General features: G+C 36.0%; 2 protein-coding genes across 5 annotated transcripts in view; one reads left to right on the forward strand and one right to left on the reverse strand.

The window, feature by feature from the left end:
* The window catches only part of lnx2b (ligand of numb-protein X 2b), a 29,843-nt gene extending 21,164 nt beyond the window's left edge, over positions 1 to 8,679 (forward strand). For all 4 annotated transcript variants that reach the window (XM_087280614.1, XM_087280613.1, NM_212940.2 and 1 more), the window contains 6 exon segments: positions 892 to 1,293; positions 2,061 to 2,195; positions 4,388 to 4,562; positions 4,739 to 4,982; positions 5,989 to 6,147; positions 7,790 to 8,679. In XM_087280614.1, coding sequence (XP_087136740.1) covers positions 892 to 1,293; positions 2,061 to 2,195; positions 4,388 to 4,562; positions 4,739 to 4,982; positions 5,989 to 6,147; positions 7,790 to 7,925 — 1,251 coding nt within the window. In that variant the 3' untranslated portion in view covers positions 7,926 to 8,679.
* Positions 8,680 to 14,427: 5,748 nt separating this feature from the next.
* Positions 14,428 to 22,329, reverse strand: chic1 (cysteine-rich hydrophobic domain 1). Its single transcript, NM_001201463.2, is given in 6 exon segments — positions 14,428 to 15,686; positions 18,536 to 18,595; positions 18,984 to 19,040; positions 19,405 to 19,560; positions 20,379 to 20,433; positions 22,162 to 22,329. Coding segments are annotated over 6 exon segments (522 nt in total). The 5' UTR covers positions 22,305 to 22,329; the 3' UTR covers positions 14,428 to 15,635.
* Between the last annotated feature and the right edge of the window lie 1,135 nt (positions 22,330 to 23,464).

Raw genomic sequence — 23,464 nt, forward strand, 5'->3', positions numbered from 1 at the left:
CATCTTTAATGAAAATGTCATAGCTTGATCTACCAGGGAGTTGAGGGATTTCTTTCTGTTAATGTCAGCTAGACCTCTCCAATCATTTGGCCACTAAAGGTCCTCTATTTTCGTCCACTTAAGTGCTGATTCTGATTCGTCTTCCAAACACTTGACAGTACATTTGTTTTACTTAGTTGTACATCACAAGGGCAGTGCAATATGGACAAAATATCTCCCCAAACCCTTTTCCCGATCTTTCTGAATGAAATGCCTACGTTAAAACATCTATTTAGCTTGTAGTAGAAAAAAACAAACCGTGCCCACTGTTGTCTCGTTTAATATTTTGTTTCTCTACGAACAGCGTCACAATAGGAAAAAACTTAAGTTCGCAGTTTCCGGTTAATGGGGACTTTAAACACTGTCATCCAAAATATCATACATTTAAATCATGCCAATAATAGTTAAAACATGCATAAAGAACCTGAGTGCAGTTACTGCTAGCACATAAACAGCCATAGACAATATGTGGTGTAAACAAGCAGCTCCGTTTAGTTTAACTTTTATAGTATATTCATTATTATGGAAATTTACAGAAGATTTGATCTTGCTTGATACAAGTATCACTTAATCTACCGTACACTCAAAAAATGACTTTTGCTGCTTGTTCAAAACAACTTATTTCAAATGAGTTGAAATAACATAATTCTTAAGTTTGTTTTTGGGAAAACTTCATTGTTTTATGTTCAATCCATTTAAATTTGTAAAAATTAAGTAGACTTAATTGATTTGTGTTGGTACAACATATAGGAATTGTGTGGAATCCAGCATTTGTACAGTGTGATCTGGCACTACTTCAGTAATTTTCCACCTCAAACAAAACACTGATTTTTTTAATTATTTTTTTTTCAGGTGAATGATGTCAGTCTGGCATCTATCTCTCACAGTCGTGCCATTGCTGTGATTCGGCAGCCGTGTTCCCGCCTCAGGCTCACTGTCATGCAGGAGAAGGGCTTCAAACCCCGGCCCGAACATCACACTCAGCCCTCAGCTTCACCTCCAACACAGTCACCCAGTACCAACCAGAACCACGGTACTGTCATCCAGGTCACCCTGGTGAAGCATGAGCGTTCAGAGGCGCTTGGCATCAAACTCATCCGCAAGTCTGAGGAGCCAGGAGTTTTCATCCTGGACCTTCTCCCTGGAGGACTGGCGGCCAAAGATGGCAAATTGAGGAACAACGATAAAGTGCTGGGCATTAATGGACAGGACCTGCGACATGGCACCCCAGAGAGTGCAGCTCAGATCATACAGGTACAGAAAGGAAGGACTCCTAGGGTGTACTCACGCTAGGCAAGGTTCTCTTAAACTGTGCCTGGACGTGACTGTCTCCCCTCCCCTCTTCCCCTTATCCCGCATTCACATTTCAATTTTGCCTTCCGAGCTTGAGCATGCTTTTGATGCATTAAACGCATTGATGTGACTGTTCAGTTTTGAAGAGAAGCACTCGCGCTCAGTACAATTGAGTTTGCTTTAGTTATATCGTGTTGTATTACTTTAAGTCGTTTGGGATGCCATGAGACAGTCAAACTTTTTGCTGAACAGATCCACAACTTTTAATGCTCAAAATGGTTTAAAAACTCATCGTGCTGCATGTGTTAGGAGGTTTGCCGAAGGTGCAGCTGACGTGCAGCAGGAGGGTTGCTTATTTAATCAACTATGACTGTTTGCGTTCACTGAAAAATAAGAATGATTAGCAAATCCATAAGAAACAGTCCCGTAAAAGTGACATCGCTCTTTTCATGCTCGTGTGTGCTTTGCACCCACACTACAAGCATACCGTGCCTAAGCCCAACCAAACTGTGCTCAGGCACACCTCTTCTGACTGGGCCAGGGCCGTCCAACTAATCTGCTCCCAGGCACGGTTCGGATGGCCTAGTGTGAGTACACCTATAGATTCACTCCAGAGAGAAAAAGCAGATTGTACAAGACATTGACTTGTGCTATTAAACACTTTATTGATTTATATGATTCCTGTTTTTATAGTTAAATGTGTTTCTTGTGTTTTATGCATGTTGCAGGCAAGTGAAATGCGTGTGAACTTTGTAGTGATGAGGCTTCAAGATGTCTCCGAGGAGGGTGGTGAGGGACAGAGCAGAGGGGCCCGGAGAGTCCCCGAACCACAGTATTTCAGACGCCACTCTGAATACATGAAGGTAACTGTTAATTTACATGAAGTTTAAATGTTAAATTGCTTTATTCATTTATTTTTTATTTCTCATTGCTCCAATCAGATTTTTCAGAAATAAATTGGATTTAATCTTTTAGTGCTTAAAAATACTTAATGTTAGTAAAAAATTAGTAGCAGTACTACTAATGTTGAAAACTGATGACTCCTCCTCAAAGTCTCAAACTCAAATTGGTGGGGGGCCATATCGGTGACTGACAATTTAAAGGTGGGCGCTTTCACAGTTAAGCACAACAAAAAAAGTGGAAACCTGATGTAATTAATGCACTAAGACATTCTTACCCAGAGTGTCTGCTCATTCTTTTTTTTTTTTTTTTTTTTGCTGTACGTATTAAAGTGTAGTGTAAATTGGTATGAAAATACTACAATTTAATAATAGATATAAAAATAATAATATAAAAAATAATAATAATAATAGTGATGTTCCAATCAATTGTTACTTAACCAAAAGTTTAACTGATAGCGTAACAGCAGAAAGCAGGTTGGGTATCTTTATTAACTTTACTAGCAATTGTACTTCCCAATATCTTTCTTTATTGTGTGTGTGTGTGTATATAGTATAGTAATTTTAAAAAAATATGTTTCAGCGGACCGGAGGGAGGGCTGTTAATAGCCCACAGGCTGGCAGTTTCAGACTCCTGATTTAATGCATCCTGCTTGATTTAAAAATGTATTAAAAATGACTCCTCCCCAAACCTTTGAGCTGCAATACATATAACTGCATATAAAATAGAAATAATGTAAATGTATTTTAATAGCAAATGAAATTATGCTTTTGATTTTAAAAATGCATTTATTTCTTGTCTTTTCTAGTAATTGCATTAGCCTTTTTTTACAACTCCAGTTTTATCACTCAACAATGTCCGAAGTGAGATGCTGAGCATGCTGAATCTGTTTCTCTCATTTCACCGTTTCAGTCATAAACTGTTATGTCTTGCATTGCCATGTATTAAATCATATAGCCATTTTTTACTTATTACTAGGTAGTTAATAATTTACACCCTTTTAAAGTGTATCAAAAAGTGTTCTGTGGATATGGTTAAATTTTTTTTCTGACCTCAACTGCGTAGCTTCTGCTGCTATTGTCAAAGCCTGTGTGTGTGTGTGAGCGCGAGGTGACTTTTCACCCAGAGACCAGTCGCACCCTGCTTTTGTGACACTTCCTCACCAGCTGAAGGCAGAGGCAGCAAACACAGGCTAGCTAGCGGGAGATGAAAGCAGAGACCCCCTCTCTTTCTGGGATCTGTCCCTGATCAAAAGGCCCGGGGTGCTGCTCTCTGTGCTGCTGCAGCCACTGTGTTTGTTTGTAGCCGGGGATCAAAGCTGGTGACAGTTAGCTTTCACCTGTGGAGATGAAGCTTGGGCTCCTGCTGGGAGGAAGGGCCATCCTGCTGGGTAGGAAGAGGCCGCCCTTCCCCCTCTGGGGCTCTGGAGACTCTGGCGGGATGAGTAGAAGCGTTTTGAAGGATGAAGGAGAGCGTTTTGCCACAATCCATGAGTTATGATGTCAGCGCCGCCAGAGCCGCTCACATTAACACATCTCTCCACTTCGCAGCAGGATCTGGGATGTTTGTTTTTACAAATGTTTTCACAGCAGGGAGCAGGCACATGTCTTAAACTTTCACTTTACACCCTTCCCCTAATTACAGAACTAACTAATAATTAGTCATGCTTGAATGTGTGGATATGATCATACAGTAGCGTGTTTTTCTGTAGCTGATGAAGTCTTAAAAAATATATATTGCTCAATACTTACAAATATTGAAAAAGAAGGGCTTATTGTGTGTGTGTGTTCTCATATAGAGAATCCAAAAAACGTGAAATAAATCTAGATAATGTAATAGAGTAATGCACAGTGTTTCTACAAAAATATTTAACTAGAAAATTAATGATAATAAATGTTCCTTAAGTGCCAAATCTGGATGCAAGCATGCTCTCTGAAGTGACATGTGACACAGTAGTCGTTGAGTAATTGTGGAGTAATTAACCTGACAATCCAGAAAACAGCCTTTTAGTTTTTATTTCCCTTTAACCTTTTAAATGTTAAACGTGTATTAATCCCTTCACCTACCGATAGAAGTTATAAATAGCCTCACTTAATGTTTTTATTATGATTTTTTTTTTCTAAATGATTTCTTATTTGTCATTATCTGGTTTCAGGAGCCTCCAGGCGGATTCTCCAGTCAAGAGAAGACTGTGACCCTAAAGAAGGAGCCTCGGCAGTCTCTAGGCATCACCATTGCAGGTGGCAGAGACTGTCGCAGCCGTTTGCCTGTCTACATCACTAGTGTTCAGCCTGTGGGCTGCCTGCACAGAGACGGCACCGTCAAAACAGGTCTGAAGTTTGTCTTTCTCATGTCTCTTCATGAAAAATGCCTCTCTCTCTCTCTCTTTCTCACTCTTTCTTTCTCTCTATCTCTCTCTCTCTGTTTCTCTCTCTGTTTCTCTCTCTCTCTCTCTCACTGCACAAAACCATTTGTTGAAAGTGCTGTTTTGGCTGTTGGTGTACAGGTGATGTTCTTTTGAGTATAAATGGTATTGACCTGACCCATCTGACCTACAACGAGGCAGTGACTGTCCTGAAGACCCAGACTGCTCAAAGCACAGTAACGCTGCGAGTCATCCAGACGTTTGCTGATGATGAAGAACAGGATGGAGAATCTGGCAGTAGAGAAGACATGGACACAATGGAGGGCTCCAAAGATGATGACATCAACTGGGTTCCTCTCTGGACCCGCTGGCTCGGGCTGCCCAGGTTGGTGGGACCTAACTGTTTTATCACTAGTTCTGTTGTGTTGTTTATTATTAAATGCAACATTAAAGACGGTCTGATTGGCTGCCAGATTATGCTGCATGTTCACTTCACTGGCATGTTATTGTTTTATGTGATAATAAAATATGCACACATGCACACAAACGTATGCATTTCACACTGACCCATCAAAATTAAGTTAATATAAAGTTTTGGAAGTTTTTTCTTCCATGTAAATAATTTGTGAAGAAAGTCAGTTATTTAAGGGTTCCTAAAATACTTTTTTGTTAAACTCAAATGCTTCCACCAATACAGTTTCTCTGTATCAATTTTGTTATAGGTCTGGATCTCAGTTTTTTATTTAGAAAATTGTATAACTATATTTATAGTATTACAGTTATTGCCTTTTGTGAACTGGCATTTGCAATATCAGTATTATATGTAAATTAACCATATGTAATCGTTCCCCATATTATATCCACACACCCTAATGCCTTATGGTTGATGATGTTAATGGATTCACCACATTATTTTTTTCTTCGATCATAGGCTCTCAATATTTATTATTTTTCATTTTCTTGTCGGCTTAGTCCCTTTATTAATACGGGGTCGCCACAGCGGATTGAACCGCCAACCTATCCAGCAAGTTTTTACGCAGCGGATGCCCTTCCAGCCGCAACCCTTACCTGGGAAACCCATACACACATACATACACTAAGGACAATTTAGCCTACCCAATTCACCGGTACCGTATGTCTTTGGACTGTGGGGGAAACCGGAGCACCCGGAGGAAACCCACGTGAAGGCAGGGAGTACATGCAAACTCAACATAGAAATGCCAGCACTACCTACTGCGCCACTGCCTCGCCTCAATATTTATTAATATCTGATATTGCTATATGTGAATCTAACATATCTTTAAACTGCTATACATTGCAAATTATTTGGCAGCAGGGCATAAACATTGGCAAAGTTCATAATTTTACCATCTCAACTTTTAAATCTGAAGTTGCATCCACTGGTGTCGAGATATAATGCTGATGAAGACCAACAGTGAGAGCTGGGGCTTCAGTATTGTGGGAGGATATGAGGAGAGTCGTGGCCAACAGCCCTTCTTCATCAAGACCATTGTGCCTGGAACACCAGCTTACTTTGACGGACGCCTCAAGTGAGTAAATATATTGAAGAGCCATTGAAAACTATTAAAGCACAACAGTTTCAACACTGATATGTCTAAAAATATGCCTTTGACCACCAAGGCAATGTATTAGTGATTCTGGAGGATTATTTGACATTATTGATGCTGGGTTAGTTAAAGGGTTAAATTGTCCTTATCAAAACAAATTTTTTTAACAACAATTTGTATTTAAAACATTGTCATACAAATTGTAAATTTTTTTTTTTTAATTTTTCAGTTTAGCAAAATCCCAAAAAATCCAACAAGAATAAAACCAACTTAGAATAATGTAATATACTTTGATTAGAAAAAATAAAAATAAAAAGCAATGCTAATATTAAATAATACAGCAATAACATACATATTATACTTTACACTTTCATGTTCATCAGTTCAAGTAAAGAGTCACCATCTAGATTCTCCAAAAAGTCATACAATATTTTCTAAAAAGATCAAAATATATGAATTTTTATTTTTCAAAAAATAGGTTATTCTATCTAAGGCCAGGCAAGAGGTCATTCATTTTATAAACTGTAATACAGCTGGACTGTCTTCCTATTTCCAAGAACAAGCAGTTACATGTTTAGCTTCCAGCAAACATAAATTCAACAGCAATCTTTCATGTTTGGTCACATTAAAGTTCAATTTGACAAATATACAATATACACAAGCCGGGATCAGGAGAAATTACCTTAACTAAGGATTTGACTTAAAATATGAACCACAAACAACTGAGTTTAGTACACTCCCACATGCAGTTAAATAAAGTTCCCTTGTCTTGTTTACATTTTATAGCATGTATCAGGGATATTTGGGTTAAAATGATGCAACTAAGCTGGAATTATATGCTGTCTACTCAGTCATTTATTTTGAAGCAATCAAAATAAATAAGCAATGAAAATAAATAAGCAATCAAAAAAGTTTGGGCTTTTCAAAACAATTCTTTTAAGTTGTAACAATACTCCTTTGATCAAATAAATGCAGTCTGGATGAGCACAAAAGATTCATTTAGAAATGTAAACTAATGTGCTATTTGTATTCTAGAGATTGTTTCAAAACAGATTCTTGGTAATAAACTGAAAAGTAATTCAAATGCTATAAAGCAGCTATAGCAAGATAAGAGCGCTCAAGAGTCTACATGTGGAAGTACAAAAATCCATTCAATTTCTCCATTTGAAGTTGATATTTAACAATAACGTATTAACCTTTAGGCTGATCTGCTATAAGTTAATCAATTTATATATACTATTGACTTTTTTCATTAATTTGACATATTTTCAAAGAATCGCATAATACAAGCATTTTAATATTTCTCTATCATTAATTTGACACCCCCCCCATTAATTATTAAAAAAAAATTTACTTTTGTATTAATGTGTGATTTTAATGTGATTCTTTGCTTCAAATCAAGGTTTATAATAGTTTGATCCTACTTGTAGCTTGTATAAAAGTCCCCATGGGAAAAATTAATGCAGAAGAGACTTCTGTAGCTCGTTCATAAGGTAATTTTTTGTAGCACAAGTTTGACTAGTTCAGTGGCATCAAATCAATGTTAAAACTGAATATTAAGTCTGGTTTTGTTTTTATAGAGTGAGTCTGTAAAATGAATGGCTTTATTGGGTCTCTCCTACAGGTGTGGTGATGAGATTGTGGCAGTGAATGGAGTCACTACAGTGGGCATGAATAACTCCTCCTTGATACCCATGCTGAAACTGCAGAAGAACAAAGTCACTCTGACCGTGGTCTCCTGGCCTGGCAGTCTGGTTTAAAACTCAACCATAACAAGCATTTAAAGCTGCAGCACAAGTCTAATACTGGAGCATTGAGTGCTCTTGTGGAAAAAGGTGGCACATTGACACTGATTTTATATTATTTAATCCACTGTAGTTCACAGTTCTTCACAAGTGTGTAATGCTCTTTGCTAGGCACCGATAGTGTAAGAAGTGCATATAAGGACACTGAACAAGCTTTCAAAAGACATTTTAAACTAGATATTTACCATGCAAGTGGCATATTTTAGTACAGAACGTCTCGTTTTCATTGATGATCTTTTAGAAGGTTTGTGATCGACATGAATAGGTCAGTAGTGAGGTCATCATTATTTTGACACTACCTAGAGTTGCACACGTTCTCATGTTGGTGAGCATTTTTACTCTGCAATATGTTCTGAGAATAGTTACGCTAGCGTGAAGCTCAGTAGTTGCTGTTGGGGTGATATTGTTGGACGTTTTCTAAATCCACAGCTTTGCTTGTTCGACACATTTTTAAGAATGTATCTCTTGGGTGCCTTGGATATAAATATGTACAAACGCGGTGATCCACACCTGCCTTAATTGCCTGTACACCAAAAATGCCATTCATTCTCTTTGGCCTTTTATCATCTGTAGAGCGGTTGTTTGAATGCTTTTAGTTTTTTTTTTCTTTCGTATATATGTATGTTTGACCCTTTCACTTTTAGTCAGATGTCAAGTCTCGAAAGGGTTACTATGATGACAGAATTAAAGATTTAGTTTTATTTTATTATGTCTTTGTTGTAAGCAGTGATTTTTTTGTGCTTCATTTCATTAGATTTGTTGTTGAACTTTTAAAGTATGCACAGCGAATGCCAGTAGCTGATTATTCTAGTAGCTGAGTGATATCTGCCACAATCGATAATTCAGTGCTTTTGTTTACATCTTCTTTTAAAATGATAAAAACACGCAATTCTGGAAGAAATTCCAATCTCTATTTCAAGAGGCTGATTCAGAGTTAAGGCATTTTCATTTTGTGTCTGAAAGCAGTTACTAGTATTCGGAACCTTTCTCGTTTGCCTTCTTAGCGTGGTTCATTTGGCATATGTGAATCCAGCAATCCAGCTCGGATCCACGCCAAATCAATCGGTCCGTGATCGCCGGAATGAGGTGGTCTCGATGAGGTGGTCTCGGCTCGATTGAAACAAACTCTGAAGCAGATCAATTGTAGTGAGAAAGCAAAACACTCCAACGAACTAATGAACCAGGCTATATCACAGTGCATCATGTATTTGTAATTGCCGTATATACAGCTAAATGAGGAGAGAATTTCGGGATGCCATTACTCCTACCGGTAATTGTGTTTCATGTCGAATACGAAAGTAAAAGCAAGCTGAAACTTTACAGAGTGCTATTTACCTGTTAGTAAAATTGACAGTTATTACTATCTCATAACATTTCCATATTTAATCTTATAATATTTTGTATTAGACCTATTGTTTTGTTCATTTCTGCACTGACACCTCGAAAGAAAGACCAACAGCTTCAGAATCTGACTGGAGTCTCGGTTCATCTGTTTTCTCTCTATAATTTAAGCCAATAATGCATAATTCTCGCTAGTGTTTTTTTATATAGATTGATTAATTCAATAGATAGATTTTTACAAAACTTGACAACTGAAAGATGATGTCTATGGGTGTCAAAATTAAAGTGCACCCTTTCACTTATAATGTCTTATTGCTTATCATCATAAATTAAAATACCAACTTGACAGCTGAGTGGAATCTGTGGGACTCTGAAATAAACCCCAAAACTCTGAACAATGTGAGGAGAGTTTACTCGCACATGACTTGTTTTAACTATTTTGGTCTGTTTAGAAACTGTGCCGTGTGAAAACAAACCACACCAAGAACAAAAATAAACACTGTATTAATTTTGATCCATGTTTCAGAACAAAACAATTGATGAAAAACAATTGTGAAAGCACCCTAGCAATAAGACTTGAGGGAAAGTTTAACCAAAAATTTTAATTTGCTCAGCATTTACTTATTCTCAAATATGATTATGAACCTTTAAGTGTTTCGTTTTTCTGATAAACACAAAAAGCAGATATTTAAAGAATGCTGAAATAGGTAACCATTGACCTCCATAGGTGGAAAAACAAATACAATAGAAGTCAATGACTCCCCATTTCAAACATTCATCATATGTTCTTTTTTTTGTTCAGCAGAGGAAAGAAACTCGAATACGTTTGGAAAATGTGATGGGAGAACTTAGGGCTGGGTGATCTGGCCTAAAATCAAAATCTCGATTAATTGAACATCTTGAACTGGATTATGATTAATGAAGGATTATTTTATTTATTTTTTTATTGTTTTGGCCTCATACACTGTAAAAAATGAAAACTTAAACAAATTACTTCAACTTGTTACAATTAAATTAAGTTTGTCCTTCTTAATTCATGACAGTTTTCACTAATAAACCAAGTATGTTCTTTTAGGTGTAACAAATTTTTGTAAATTATTTAAGAGAACAAGAATGGAAGAGAACACGCAGTACAGTACAAATCATTTCCTTCCCATGATAATATAATACTAATAGTGCTTTTATTACAGTACAAATAATTTCCTTATGTTAATATAATAATAACAATAATACTTTAATATTTTGTTGTAAGTACAAGTATTGTTCGCTATGATAAATGACTTGTCACACTAAAAGAACAATTTATTACTGAAAACTATCATTAATTAGGTTTTTATAACTTAATTTGTTTAATTGTAACAATCAAAGTAACTTGTTTAAGTTTTCACTTATTACGGTGTAGTTCACTTACAGGTTTTGTACAGTAAATATGCTCACATTGCATGTGAGAGATTTTTGAATGGTGCATTACTGGATTTTGAAGTAATTAAAGGAAACACACACTCTACTATCTATGATTATTTATTGAGCATCAGCGCTGAACAACTGAAATTAAAACACATTGCCTAAAACCAACAGAAGGGTTCGTGAATGGGTCATTCTTGAGGTTAAAGGCTTAACATAACAGGGTCGCGTGACCACATGTGGTAGGGAAACTAATCGGAAAATTTAGACTGATTGTAGGTTCTGAATGTCAGTTTCGATTACTTTTCAATGAATCACCCAGCCCTAGGTGAACTATCCCTTTAATGTAAACAAAACCAAACCAAACATACAGTATTGTGTAATAAGATTATTGGTGTCACAATTTTAACTTCCACCTCTCAAAATGTAACCCTTAATTGTGCTAGGATTCAAATTTGCTAACTTCAATGACACTGAACATATTTATAACAATGCATTTTATAATCAAAGGTCTTGCAATAATCCCAGTAACCATGAGCGCCCTATAAAGGGTTAACCATCGCCAACATCCCAAACTTTTGTCATCATTGTCACCCAGTTCAAGGTTAATCCACACAAGAGACATTTTCTTCACATGCAATATGACTTTAAAGCATTTCCAGCACTCTTTTGCTTTGCAGTTTACTATCAGCTGTTTTTAAGTCAGCCAGTACTGATTATTGGCTAAAAATATGGGTACAGCTCTGTTTTATGATTTCCAAAATCTTTATATTCCATTCTGTTTTATTGTACAGTGCATGAGATCAAAATCTCTTCTGCCAGGACCTCAGTATGTGGCATCAACATTTTAACCCTGTTTGTATTGTCAAGAGCTAATACTAAAGGCCCATATTTCACTCCACTTCCAAATCATGGAGTACAGTCCCAGTGGGATTCCCAGGCAATAAGAGCGGCTTTGCCACAGCATGTGAGCAGTTTGAAGGGCGAGCGGGACACGTGCTGTCACACAGGGGACCCGTGGAGGATGTAAATCAGCCCTGCGCAGTTTGAATTTAAGCCTTGAACTATGAACCAAGGATTAAATGGTTTTAAATCCTGCTGACAGGGTGAAGGAATGCAATGGTTTGCCAGCTGTGAAAAAAACATTAGCATTAATGATGTGTGTGTTAGTGTTCATTGTTCAGTTTGAAGTGAGATGTCATTTATTGTGGCATTATGTTGATTAACTTGAATCTGGAAATGTGCTAAAGCCAGCCCCTGTTGAAATTGTAGAAAGAAACGTGCTTGGGTGTCAGAATGACATTTTTCATAGATGTAAAAAATAATATAGTAATGGAAATTCACTCGTCCTTAACGTGGCTTTGAGTTACTTTTCTTTTTTTTTCAAACTGGATAGAAGTTATTTAGAAGAATGTTGGAAACTGGACAGACTTTCATAGTAGAAAAAATACTTAGAGGTTATAGGCTACAAATTTGATACTTGCTTTAAAACAGTGTTCAACAAAAGAAGAAACAGTGAGTGAATAGTCACAGAATTCCTGTTTTTAGGTGATCTATTCTGTATTACTACATATATTTCAAATGCATTTGAACCCTCTCATTATTGGAGATTATTATGAAATTTCATATTCTTTCATTGGCCACTTTCTTCATTGTGTCCTAGCCTGCCCTCTACAGGATGTAGGAAGATCAACGTTGTAAAATTATTTTCCCCTTGTTAAATTAGAAGTCAAAACCTTCAAATACCCCGAGCACAAGTGTACATGAACATGTTTCTTTCCTCATATGCAGTTGTTTGTATCTGAATGGCTCATGCTGAGATAGGTTTCTTCACACCCCCACTGTATGTAAACAAGTGGCTCGTTTCTTTCAGCCCAGAATCCGAATGTAACTGATGAATCCCCAGTAAATTAAACTGATCTTTCCATCTCTAATTTATTATTACAAAGATCTAAAGTGCTGCTTTTAACAACTTTTAATGTAATCTTCTTTATAAGTCTTAATAGCATTTTATTTGTTTTGTTTTAATATACAGTTTAAAATGAAGCATTATTAGTAAATCGTTCTTACAAATAAACAAAAAATTTTTTTTTTTTGTTTTTTTTTACAAATTATGTCTAGCTCTATTTTTTAGGTGTTTATACACTTATAACACTAGATATAACATGTCTTAATTTGGTGTTCATCAATTTACCAAAACATTTGGGTACACAAAAATGAAAAGCTTGAGCTAAAATTTTTGTGAAAAAAAACAATCACATTTTAATTAAAACTTATAGGTTTAAATTACATGCAAAATACTATTTAAAATTGTGAATTGACTTCAAAAAAGTGATTCAAGTGATTTTTATCAGGTCTGTAGCCAGGGGGGGGGTTCTGGTGATTCAAAACCCCACTCCTCAATGACAAAGGGCCAGAATTTGTACCATACATGAACTCATTTGTTCTATTTTGTCTGCTACACCTTCATAAATTCTAAAAATAAACCATTGGAAAATACTCTAAGTGGAATCCTCTGTTGACCGTCACACCAGTGTGACTTCAGCTAATCGGCTTTGTTCAATGCAAACTATTGTTTTTCATCAGTCCGACATCCAGCTGCACAAGAAAACATAAATCAGATGTAGCCTAAGTGGTCATGTTTTGCTAAAGTATTGTTTTTACAGTAGCTTTGGTACATTTTCAGATCACAATTCAAATTTGCAAAACAGTAAGTGCATTTCTCAAATCAATGCATTCAAATAGCAATCCCCCATGGATTACTAGCAAAAGCCAGTTTTAAAATCATTAGTTCATCTCTCAAAACTACCTTTCTGTTTCAATGAACAAGTCAGTGCCATCGGAATAAGTTCTTGTGTGTGGATAAGACAGTCAAATTACTTAGTCGTGTTGTCAATATGTGTACTCTGTTTGGGTGTAAACTATAAAATTTGTTTTGGGTTTTTTGCTGTTTAAGACTATATAACAGAGACCAAAACAATACATTTTGACCAACATGACATAAGCAACTGATAATGTAGAAAACATCAGAGAATTCCAAATCATTTGCATGAATATACAAAAGTATTTGCAACAGAGAAATGAGAAACTGCTTTTCTGATGTGCACAAATGACACCATCATGTGAAGATTGAACAGGGACTTTTGAGAATTACAGCTCTGATCTGATGAATGGACCAAAGCGACTGAGAAAAACTAACTGTTTTCTATGTATTTTCAAGAGAAGCTTTAAAATCCTGAAACTCTTTTAATGTTGTTTTTCAACAGATTCTACTGATGTAAGATGTACTAAATTGATATATTAAAAATAAGTATTTATTCATATTTCTTTATTCTAAATCTAGAGAAAATGTTTTGGCACATCGAAAAGTGTGGTTATGATGACCATCCGACAAGCTAATCCAGCTAAAAATAGTGCTTAAAATGTCATGAAAATGCAACATTTAAATTTCTTAATTAAAAAGAAAATGAGGCATACAACTGCAAAAAAGGTCCGCATTTTGAGAAAAAAGAACCACCCCTTACACCAGGCCGGCTACAGGCCTGTGATGAGTTTTTAAAGACACATTTTTGTAAATATCTTCTGTAAATCATGTTTTAAAAACTTCATTGTAATACTTAAACCACCATTCATATCAGACCAATATATACTGTGTGGTCATTTAAAAATATGGGCATGTGTATATATACAGATCTGTATAAAAAGACAGCTGTTCAAAAACATCAAAATCAGGAATTTATTGAAGCTTTCCATAGGATTAGGTAGGGACAAACATTTACAGATACTTTACTAGAACCAGCACTGAGAGCAGATTCCTTTCTCTCCGTTAGATTGCAGAAACCATCTACAGAGGCACTGGACTAATGCAGTCTTCACTACAGCATATATGGAGAAAACAGGTACAGAAAACACATTTAAACCTTTACAGTCACACCGCTGTGCCTGCAGGTCCACAGCGCCCAAAAAACAATGAAGCTGTACTGAGAGAACAAACAAAACATGATAAAAACAAAATACAGGGTACAACTTATGTTTACCTGTTGTGAAATGAATGACACATTACTCGTGGTAACAAATTTAGCTTGATTGGCAAATGTTTAAACACACCGCTTATGACATTGTCAAGCAATATCCAAAACCCCCAAGGACAGTTTGCTCATCCTCGTGTGCTCAAGTGCAATTTTCAGCCCTAACTCCAGTGGCATCTTGTACATACATTTTATGGCTTACTGGGTAAACAGGTCCATAGAAACTGTAAAGTTACAGAAACAAACTATGCTACAGTAACATCTTGGCGAAAAGAACAAACAAACTAATAATCAGCTAAATTACATAATGTAAACATGGCATACCGCACTGTACATCCTGTCCACAATATTTACAAGTCTGTTTGTTGACTTCCCCGTGTAGCAGACAATCGCAAAAGTGCCCGAAGATCGTACTTTTCTTTATGTCCGCCACAAAGCTCTCCGAACAGTAAAACACGACACGCTTCTGACTTTACACACGTCTGATTATTAAAAAAAAAAAAGGTTGTCCTTTAGCGTAAGGCAAATTCACACCGTATGGTGCCTTGATCGTAACAACAATACCATAATATAGTATATGGGGAGGACTTGATGGCTCTTTGGGGTAAATGCACTTTTAAACAGTGTCAAAGTTCACTTTCTGTCCATCAACCTTTTAACATGTAATAAAACATCTCGAGTGCAACACAGGAACTTTTCTACTACATCTGGAAATGTGCAAAATCTGCTCTAAAGCAAAGTGACAGTGTTGCGAATTCTACTGTACAAGGTACTGGGAGAAAAGGGGTCTTGTAGAAACCCAACCAAGACCCTCAATCCGACATTTATATATATACAAGGCACTAAGGAGAGGAGAGGAATGAAGGGTCATCCACAAGGATCCTGCAGTCCCTTAGTCAGGTCTGAATATAGGATATTTTGGTAGGAACTCTATAAGAATAACCTGCAGACATAGAGGGAAACAAATCACTGTAAACAATGTTTAAAAACACACCAGCAGAGTTATTGAAAATGTAAAAGAAAAGGAAAAGTATGTTGATGTTTATTCAGAAGCTTAGCTTGCTACTTTAGCTTTTAAAGGGATCAATACTCAAATCACTTGATCTAAATCTGCTTTAGCTTTTTTATTCTGTTGTACACAAAGGGAGATCTACTGAAGAATGTTGGGGAAAAAAAGCCAATGACTTTCCAGCATTCTTCAGAATCTCTTTATTAATCTCTTTATTGAGTCGAGTAAGAGAAAATTGAGGAAATTTTATTATATACACAATCTTCCTTTAAATAATATTTTTGATCTCTCTTTTTAAAATTGTATTTAGGAATAAAACAAGCAGAGGAAAAGTTAATAATAAAGAACAAAGCAGTTGCCATATGCGTTACAAAATCAAGTCACAACTTGAAGCACAATCACATTGACAGTCCATTTTTGCCAATACTTGTACTTTTTTGAATCAGGTTTTAGGTTACAGGGTTTCTAAGACTTTTTAAGACCATTATGAATGTTATTGTAGACTTGTACATGTCGACATGCTGTTTTTTTCTAATAGAAAATTTGGTGGATTATTTGTGATTCAATGAACTTTTACCTCATTGAGTATACATAGACACAATAAAATTAAGACTGGCTTAAAATGATTTAAGATCTACAAGTCAACATTTCAGTGAATTTAAGATTTTTTTAAGGCTTAAAATTTTGTTAATAAAATTTAATACATAAAGACTTTTTAGGACCCCGCGGACACCCTGGGTTAAACGTTGGTCTCTCCATCAGTGTATTTCCTTTATAATCTCTATCCATTAAGCCCTTGTTGGAGGATCAACCTAAAACCATTTCGAGTTTTGCTACTTTCTGCTACTTACCAAATGTATTTAAATTAAGTATTAGTCAATAGTTGGGACAGTTTCTGGTATTTTCCCATGGTATCATGTAATAAATGTAGTTCTATTCTTTAAAAAAATGTACAAATGATTAGCCGTTGAGGTTTCACAATGTCTCCAACAAGAGTCCAAACTTTCAATACCTGTACGTCATGCAGACAGTTGAGGAGTTATAAAGAACCTCATCAGATTTTTCCATCCAAACTTTCTCCGAGCTCTTGAGTTTGTGGTTTTTGCATGTGACACACATAACTGTCCAGTCTCCTAGTTATTTTCTGGTCTGACTCTGATTTTTGTTTAATGTAATTTGATGAATACATTTAGCTATGCATTAATATCATTTAGAGACAAGTTATTTTTGTTTTCATCTTTTATGTAAACTAATCTGAAAATACTGTGATCAAATTATAATCATCCTTAAATTTATTTGTACATTTTTTATTTAAAAAATCTCTAACTTGGAAATATCCTGCTTGTCCAGGCCAAATGTATCTGATAGGGTCTGATAACCTTTAGAGGTTACTGAACTGAATGATGTGATTCCTCTCTAAACCTACTGCTGAAATCTCTTATTCAGTGTACAAGGTTGAAAATCTAGATAAAATGCTATCCAGCTTAATATCCCGATGTTTCTCTAATTGTAATTTATTTAATGTACTAAACCATAACTTCAGTGAAACACTGTCCAAGTTTTCAATCTACTTTAATACCTTTCTGCTTGATTTTTATTACAAAGTAATGATTGTATAGGTGTATCTATCTGTGTAGTTTCTAGTGTTTTTCATTTAGACTCATAACTTTGTATACAACAACGTAGTAAAGGTTTTAGTTGTGCAACAAAAAAAATAATCCTGAAGACATGGGAGAGCTTTCCCACCATTTTCTTTCCTCAACTGCAGTGTCTTGACCTTTATCCTACAGGTAGGTCTTCTACTACTTCAGATGAACCCTGAAAGCACCCTGTCCCATTCATGAAATTATTTTTGTGGTACTTTCATGCAAAGATTAGAAAAGATAAAGTAACGGTGATACCACATTCATTTTTAAAGGTTAGGGTTTTCAAAGCAATTTCTAAGTAAGCTACCCACCACTGATCCATAGCACACAACAAAAAGCCTGGAAGAGTCCGAAGTGGAATCTTTAAAAAGAGTTTACCCAAAAATGGGAAGTCTGTGGAGAAATGTGTTCTACCTCGGGCCTGAGTGTGTCAATGACAGTCTGGAGCATCAGCTTCCTGCTGTTTCACAAACTCAAGCATGAGCTGAACATTTATCTTTACAACTTTATATATACACCATACACACACGCACACACATACACACACACTTTGCAGCATCCAAGATAAGCACAGCTATTTATATTAGTTCCATTTTCACAAACAAAACAGACATTCTTCCTCCCTATTGTAAATAGCAGATGCCATTGTTTGACAGGAAGCTCATGCTCCAGTCTGTGGTCAATTAAATGTATTCATTCATTAGTTTTTTTTGGCTTAGCCCTTAATCAAGGGTCACCACAGTGGAATGAACCACCAACTTATCCAGCATGTTTTACGCAGCAGAATTTACACACATACACTATGGCCAGTTTAGTTTATTCAGTTCACCTATAGCACATTTCTTTGGACTGTGGGGGAAACCGGAACACCTGGAGGAAACCCATGTGAACACGGGGAGAACATGCAAACTCCATTTAGAAATGCCAGATGACCCAGCCGGGGCTTGAACCAGCAACCTTCTTGATGTGAGGCGATCGCGCTACCCACTGCACACCATGTTAATGCACCAACATGCTAATGAGATTGTCTCAAAAGATTTCAAATGATTGTTGCGTGATTTTCTTTTAAATGTTTTATTTGCAATAAAACATTTTAGATCTGAGAAATGGCTTTGAAATATAATGGCCATTACTTACATATTCCATCATGTTGTTGCTCTCACATTTTCTCTTGCTGAGTTTCCAGTGCAGGCCCAGCTGATGGCGAGACACACGGGTTAGACAAAGATCACTTCAGATGCTCAGACACACATTACACACAAGGGTTAGTGGAGGTCAAGCGGTGGCCAGTGCTTCGAGGACTTTCCTTTACATGCCTGCGCCGCTACTGGTTGTCAATCAAAGCTTCGAGACACAACAAAACCAACGTGGCTTTTTTAACTGCTGACCTTTCCAGAGTCTGGTCAGAATATCAATACATCAGTCCCAAGCAGCCACGAGGGCAACAGGCATTTGACGGGGTCAAATGTTAGCAGCCATTTTAATGACTGTTATCCACCACACACCGAGGCTTAAGCACCTCTTAACATGGCAGCTAAATTGGAGATGGGCTGTTTTCCTTATCTTTACGTCGGGTTCATCTTACCTTGTGATATAATCTGTTGTTTTCCCATTCTAACAATTTCTGAATGGATCTTCGTGTCTGAAAGACAAGGAAATATAAAGAAATAACACATTACACACAAATATAGTCGCATACACAGTCAGGATTTTATGTTGACGGTCCTGTCAAACACGAGGTTTAACAAATGCCAATAAAACTCCCAGGGCATGGAGACTTCAGAGGCATTTATGGACCGAAGCTTGTAGTTAAGCACCTTGTTAGCTGCACGTCATGGCCAATGACTGTAAAATCAGCACCTCTCTGAAGCATATCACTCAACAAGCCATGACTTCTGACAACTATCAATTTTACACACAGTTAATAAGCGGATGCAGTTTGCTACTGGTGTTTATCCCTAAGTGTTTAAATGGGGCAGTAAGTGATGTGTGTTAACAGGACTCACTCTTTTGTTGAGACATATGACCGGCCACAGACTGCAGCCCACCGTACAGCAACAGCACAGGCAGCCGCAGAGCAGCCATTTCACATTGACCGGCAGGTTCTTCTTCAAGCATGCGTTTACTCGATTGATGCTTGTCTTGAACTCTTCTGGAGCAACCTAAAGTGGAAGTCATTAAAAAACTCTTTGTGGATTGAGAATTTATTAAACAAAGAAGGTAAATAATTGTAAAAAATAACAATAATGCATCATTTTTACAGAAGAATTAAACGCTCTATTTAAAATAATCAACTTATATATTTGCAGATGCTCTCTGAAGATTGCACACTTGCAACTGGTCAACCCAGAGCTCTCAGGGCAAAGGGAGGACAAAAAGATGAGATAAGCCCGTGGCCTGTGGCTGCGGCGTCTAAACAACCTGAATGGCTGCTCATTCCTCTCTGGGTATGTACGCCATAAAACCAGGGTCGTAATCTTTTATGACAGGATGCAAAGGTCTCTTTGCAAACAGCAAAAGAACTCGGAATAAAGCCCAGCAGGCCTGATCTGCACCCTTCAGTCATCATAATCCTGACCTCATCCATCACATGTCACCCTGGGTCACAATACTGGAGCTCCGCTTTATTGCCCCGCACTTCCCTCGGCCTGCTCTTCCCCCTGCAGCCTTTTTGTATTTCTGCGTCCGACCCAGGAAGCTTCCCATTCTTGTGAACGGCACAGCCTTTCTTTCATTATTTTGTCACCAAGATCTGTGTCCTCCCAGTGCCTACCGGAGCTCTGAACGGTTTACTTATTGACAGATTCTGTGGTATGGCTGGATTAAAAATATTTAAGAGAGCTCATCGGGGGATTCCGCATTCATCACAAGCACATACTGTGGTGAATTATGGTGTGAGGGTAAAGGTCAATGGGGACAGATATTTTATTCACACCAGTCAGTATGATTTATTTCATAGTTGTGAGTTAGAGATCATTACCTTTCCTGTCAGAACCGAAGGAAACTCTGTGTCGAATTTGTTGCTTAGTCCAAACCTGCAAACAGATTTTTGAAAAAAGGTTACGATTTTGGTGCACAGGTATAGTGCATTTCTGGCACATATGATATATATATACACACACACATACATGCATGCATACAGTGCTCACTGCTCAGCATAACTGAAAACACCCCATTTTGAAAATTTCTCAGTAAAGATAGGCAATTTATTTTGGTGCATTAAATTTTTTTTAACAGCTTTATTAAACAGGTATATTTATTAAAAATTATATAGTAGTAACCAAACATATTTATAAATAGAAAAATACAATTAAATTCAAGCTAAATATTGCTAAAAAAATTACAACCTACACAATTTCAACAATACTTTTTTTCATTTGTATTTAACATTTTTCTATAACACATAAATATAAATGTAAATATTCTTAAAAATAATTCATTTTAAAGCAAATTATGTTGAGCATTTTTAATTATAATCCTAATTTATCTATAATTCTAACACAGTATGTCAAAATTCTGACTTTTCATTTCATACTTTAATTTTGTGATTTATAAAGCATATATTCATAATTACTAATAATAATATATTAACTAATAATTATAATTAAATACTAAGAATGTTTACAATTACTTCAATGAAAACTAAGAAAAATCATGTAATTTGCAAGCTCATTTTCTTGATAATGTTGCTTTAGGGGCCTAAAAAAGCAAACTTTAAAAAATGTGATTTAAAGTGTGAGTTTTGACAACCGATACCTCATTATCTTCGTAAAATTAAATAAAAATAAGCAAATTTGCAAAAAATATATACAAAATGCAGGTGTTTCATTACAATGTGAAATAACGTTTGTTTGCCTGGCATGAATAATTTAGCATTATTATTTTTTTGTGTATAATCCGGAATTAAATTATTTTGACAATGTTGTCAGTGGGGAATGTAAAACATTTCAAAAGCACAATGGATAAACATTAAAACTGATTTAAAAAGTAAAAATGAGTAAATGTTAACCTTTTATCCATTTAACCTTCTTAGATTTTTGTCAAATCTAAGATCACAATATTTAGAGATGTCAAAAGCATGATTTGTACTTATGAGTAATGGTTATACAAACAAAGCAATACCAGAAATAATAAGTTAATTTTATTTAGATGTGTAATGTCATAAAAGACAACAAGCTGGAAAGTAACACAGAGTGAAAAAGTTACATTTCCAAATATTGAACTGTCAGTTAACATAAAATACACATAACTGTGATGACTGATATATATATATATATATATATAATTCTATGGAGTAGTGTTTAACCTACAAACATCATGCTGATTACCTTATTAAGTAAAATAACAAAAACTGATTTTGATGCACCAACTCCTAAAATACTTTCATTACTGACAGGTGCAAGGGCTGTTCAGTAAAGCTACTGCATTTAAACTTTTATCTGTCATGTTAACCTCGGCATATGTACAGTACCCCTCAAGTTAACATTAAAGCGAAGCTCCTAATGAGTTTGAGTGTGGTTACGGGGCAGTCTTTATCCACGGACAGCAATAAAACCATAAATCTCTGGGCTAACAACACGGCTTCGGGTATGGAGGGCTGATTCTTCCGCTTAAAATCACTGTCAGGATACAGCTGGAATAACTCGGCCTACGTGTATTTTGATACCACAACTTAGCGACAAAAACATGCAGTGAGCTTAGCATGAAGGCTACAAACACAGACTAGAGCTAACAGTGCACTACAGACGCATTATTACGCTTACACGGTGATGTGACCAGCCCCTCGCATGACCACGGGCTCGGGACAGTATCTGACGAGATGTTCCTCACTCACAATCCTCACATCTTCTTCTTCTAACTCATAAATGGTATCAAAGTCCGCCATGTTGGGGAGTAGGACGCTCATGACGTCTCTGGCACAGCGCCGATGACATCATCACACCAGTGCTGGACCCGAGCGTCATAGCAGCGCAAAAAATCCTGAATGATGGGATGAGGTGCAGTGAGAAAATGCTGAAAAAGTTGAAACGAGATTATTTGGCTTGTTTAGTTAGGCTACCTTCAATAATTTTACATTAATGTGATTTTTACCATTAAACAACATAGCTTATTAAAGTAAAAATTCACTGTATAGAAAATAAAACACAGCCTACCACTACTCTCAAAATGCTTGGTTATTTTTTATATTTGGTCATTATATAGGCTATTGACAACCCAGCTTTTTAGTTAGCCTACTTTGTAACTTTCATTTTAATTGGGTTGGTCCAGCTTTTACCCAAATGTGGGTTAAATCAACTCAGAGTTAAGTCAAATTTAGGTTGTCAGTTGCTTGGTCATTTCACCAAAACTTAGGTATGTACAAACCCAACGTTTGGGTCAAAATAAGACTTGATTTATTACGTTAGCAGTTGCGTTTATCCAGAGAATTGTACCAAATTTTGGGTCAAAATAAACCCTTTAGGGGTTAAAATAGCCTACCTTCTTTTTATAGGGTGTTAAGATGTCATATGTTTGTTTGAACTTTTTTTGCACTGCATGCATTTACGTTTGAACACAGTAAACACTGACATTTAAATAAATAACACTGAAATTCATATTATTAATTATAAAATGTAAATAACTTGAGGATATTGTATAGGTCTGAGATTATTTTTCTGCCATGCAATTTATTTTTACATATTAGAACAATTTCAATAAATTATATCTTAACCATTGCATTAAAATATATAAATTCTGTACGTTTGTAGTGTAGGGTAAACTCTGTATGAAGAACATTCTAAAACATAAATAACCTTTTAACAAGGAACCTTTTGTAAAATGGAAAGATTCAGTGGACGAGGTTATTTATGAAAACACAGATGCCAAAAATAATTTAATGTATGATTATGGCCAGACTGTTGGGGTGATTTATGCACCTTGCAAATAATAATAATAATAATAATAATAATAATAATAATAATAATAATAATAATAAAAGTTTAGTTTTCATCTCAACTGAAACAGTTTTTAAAATAAAAAAATTAATAACATGCAGGTTTCTAAGATTTGCCAGCATGTTGGTATTCC

The sequence above is a fragment of the Danio rerio genome, chromosome 14, assembly GCF_052040795.2.
Source record: "Danio rerio strain M-AB ecotype USA chromosome 14, GRCz13ab, whole genome shotgun sequence".
NCBI lineage: Eukaryota > Metazoa > Chordata > Actinopteri > Cypriniformes > Danionidae > Danio > Danio rerio.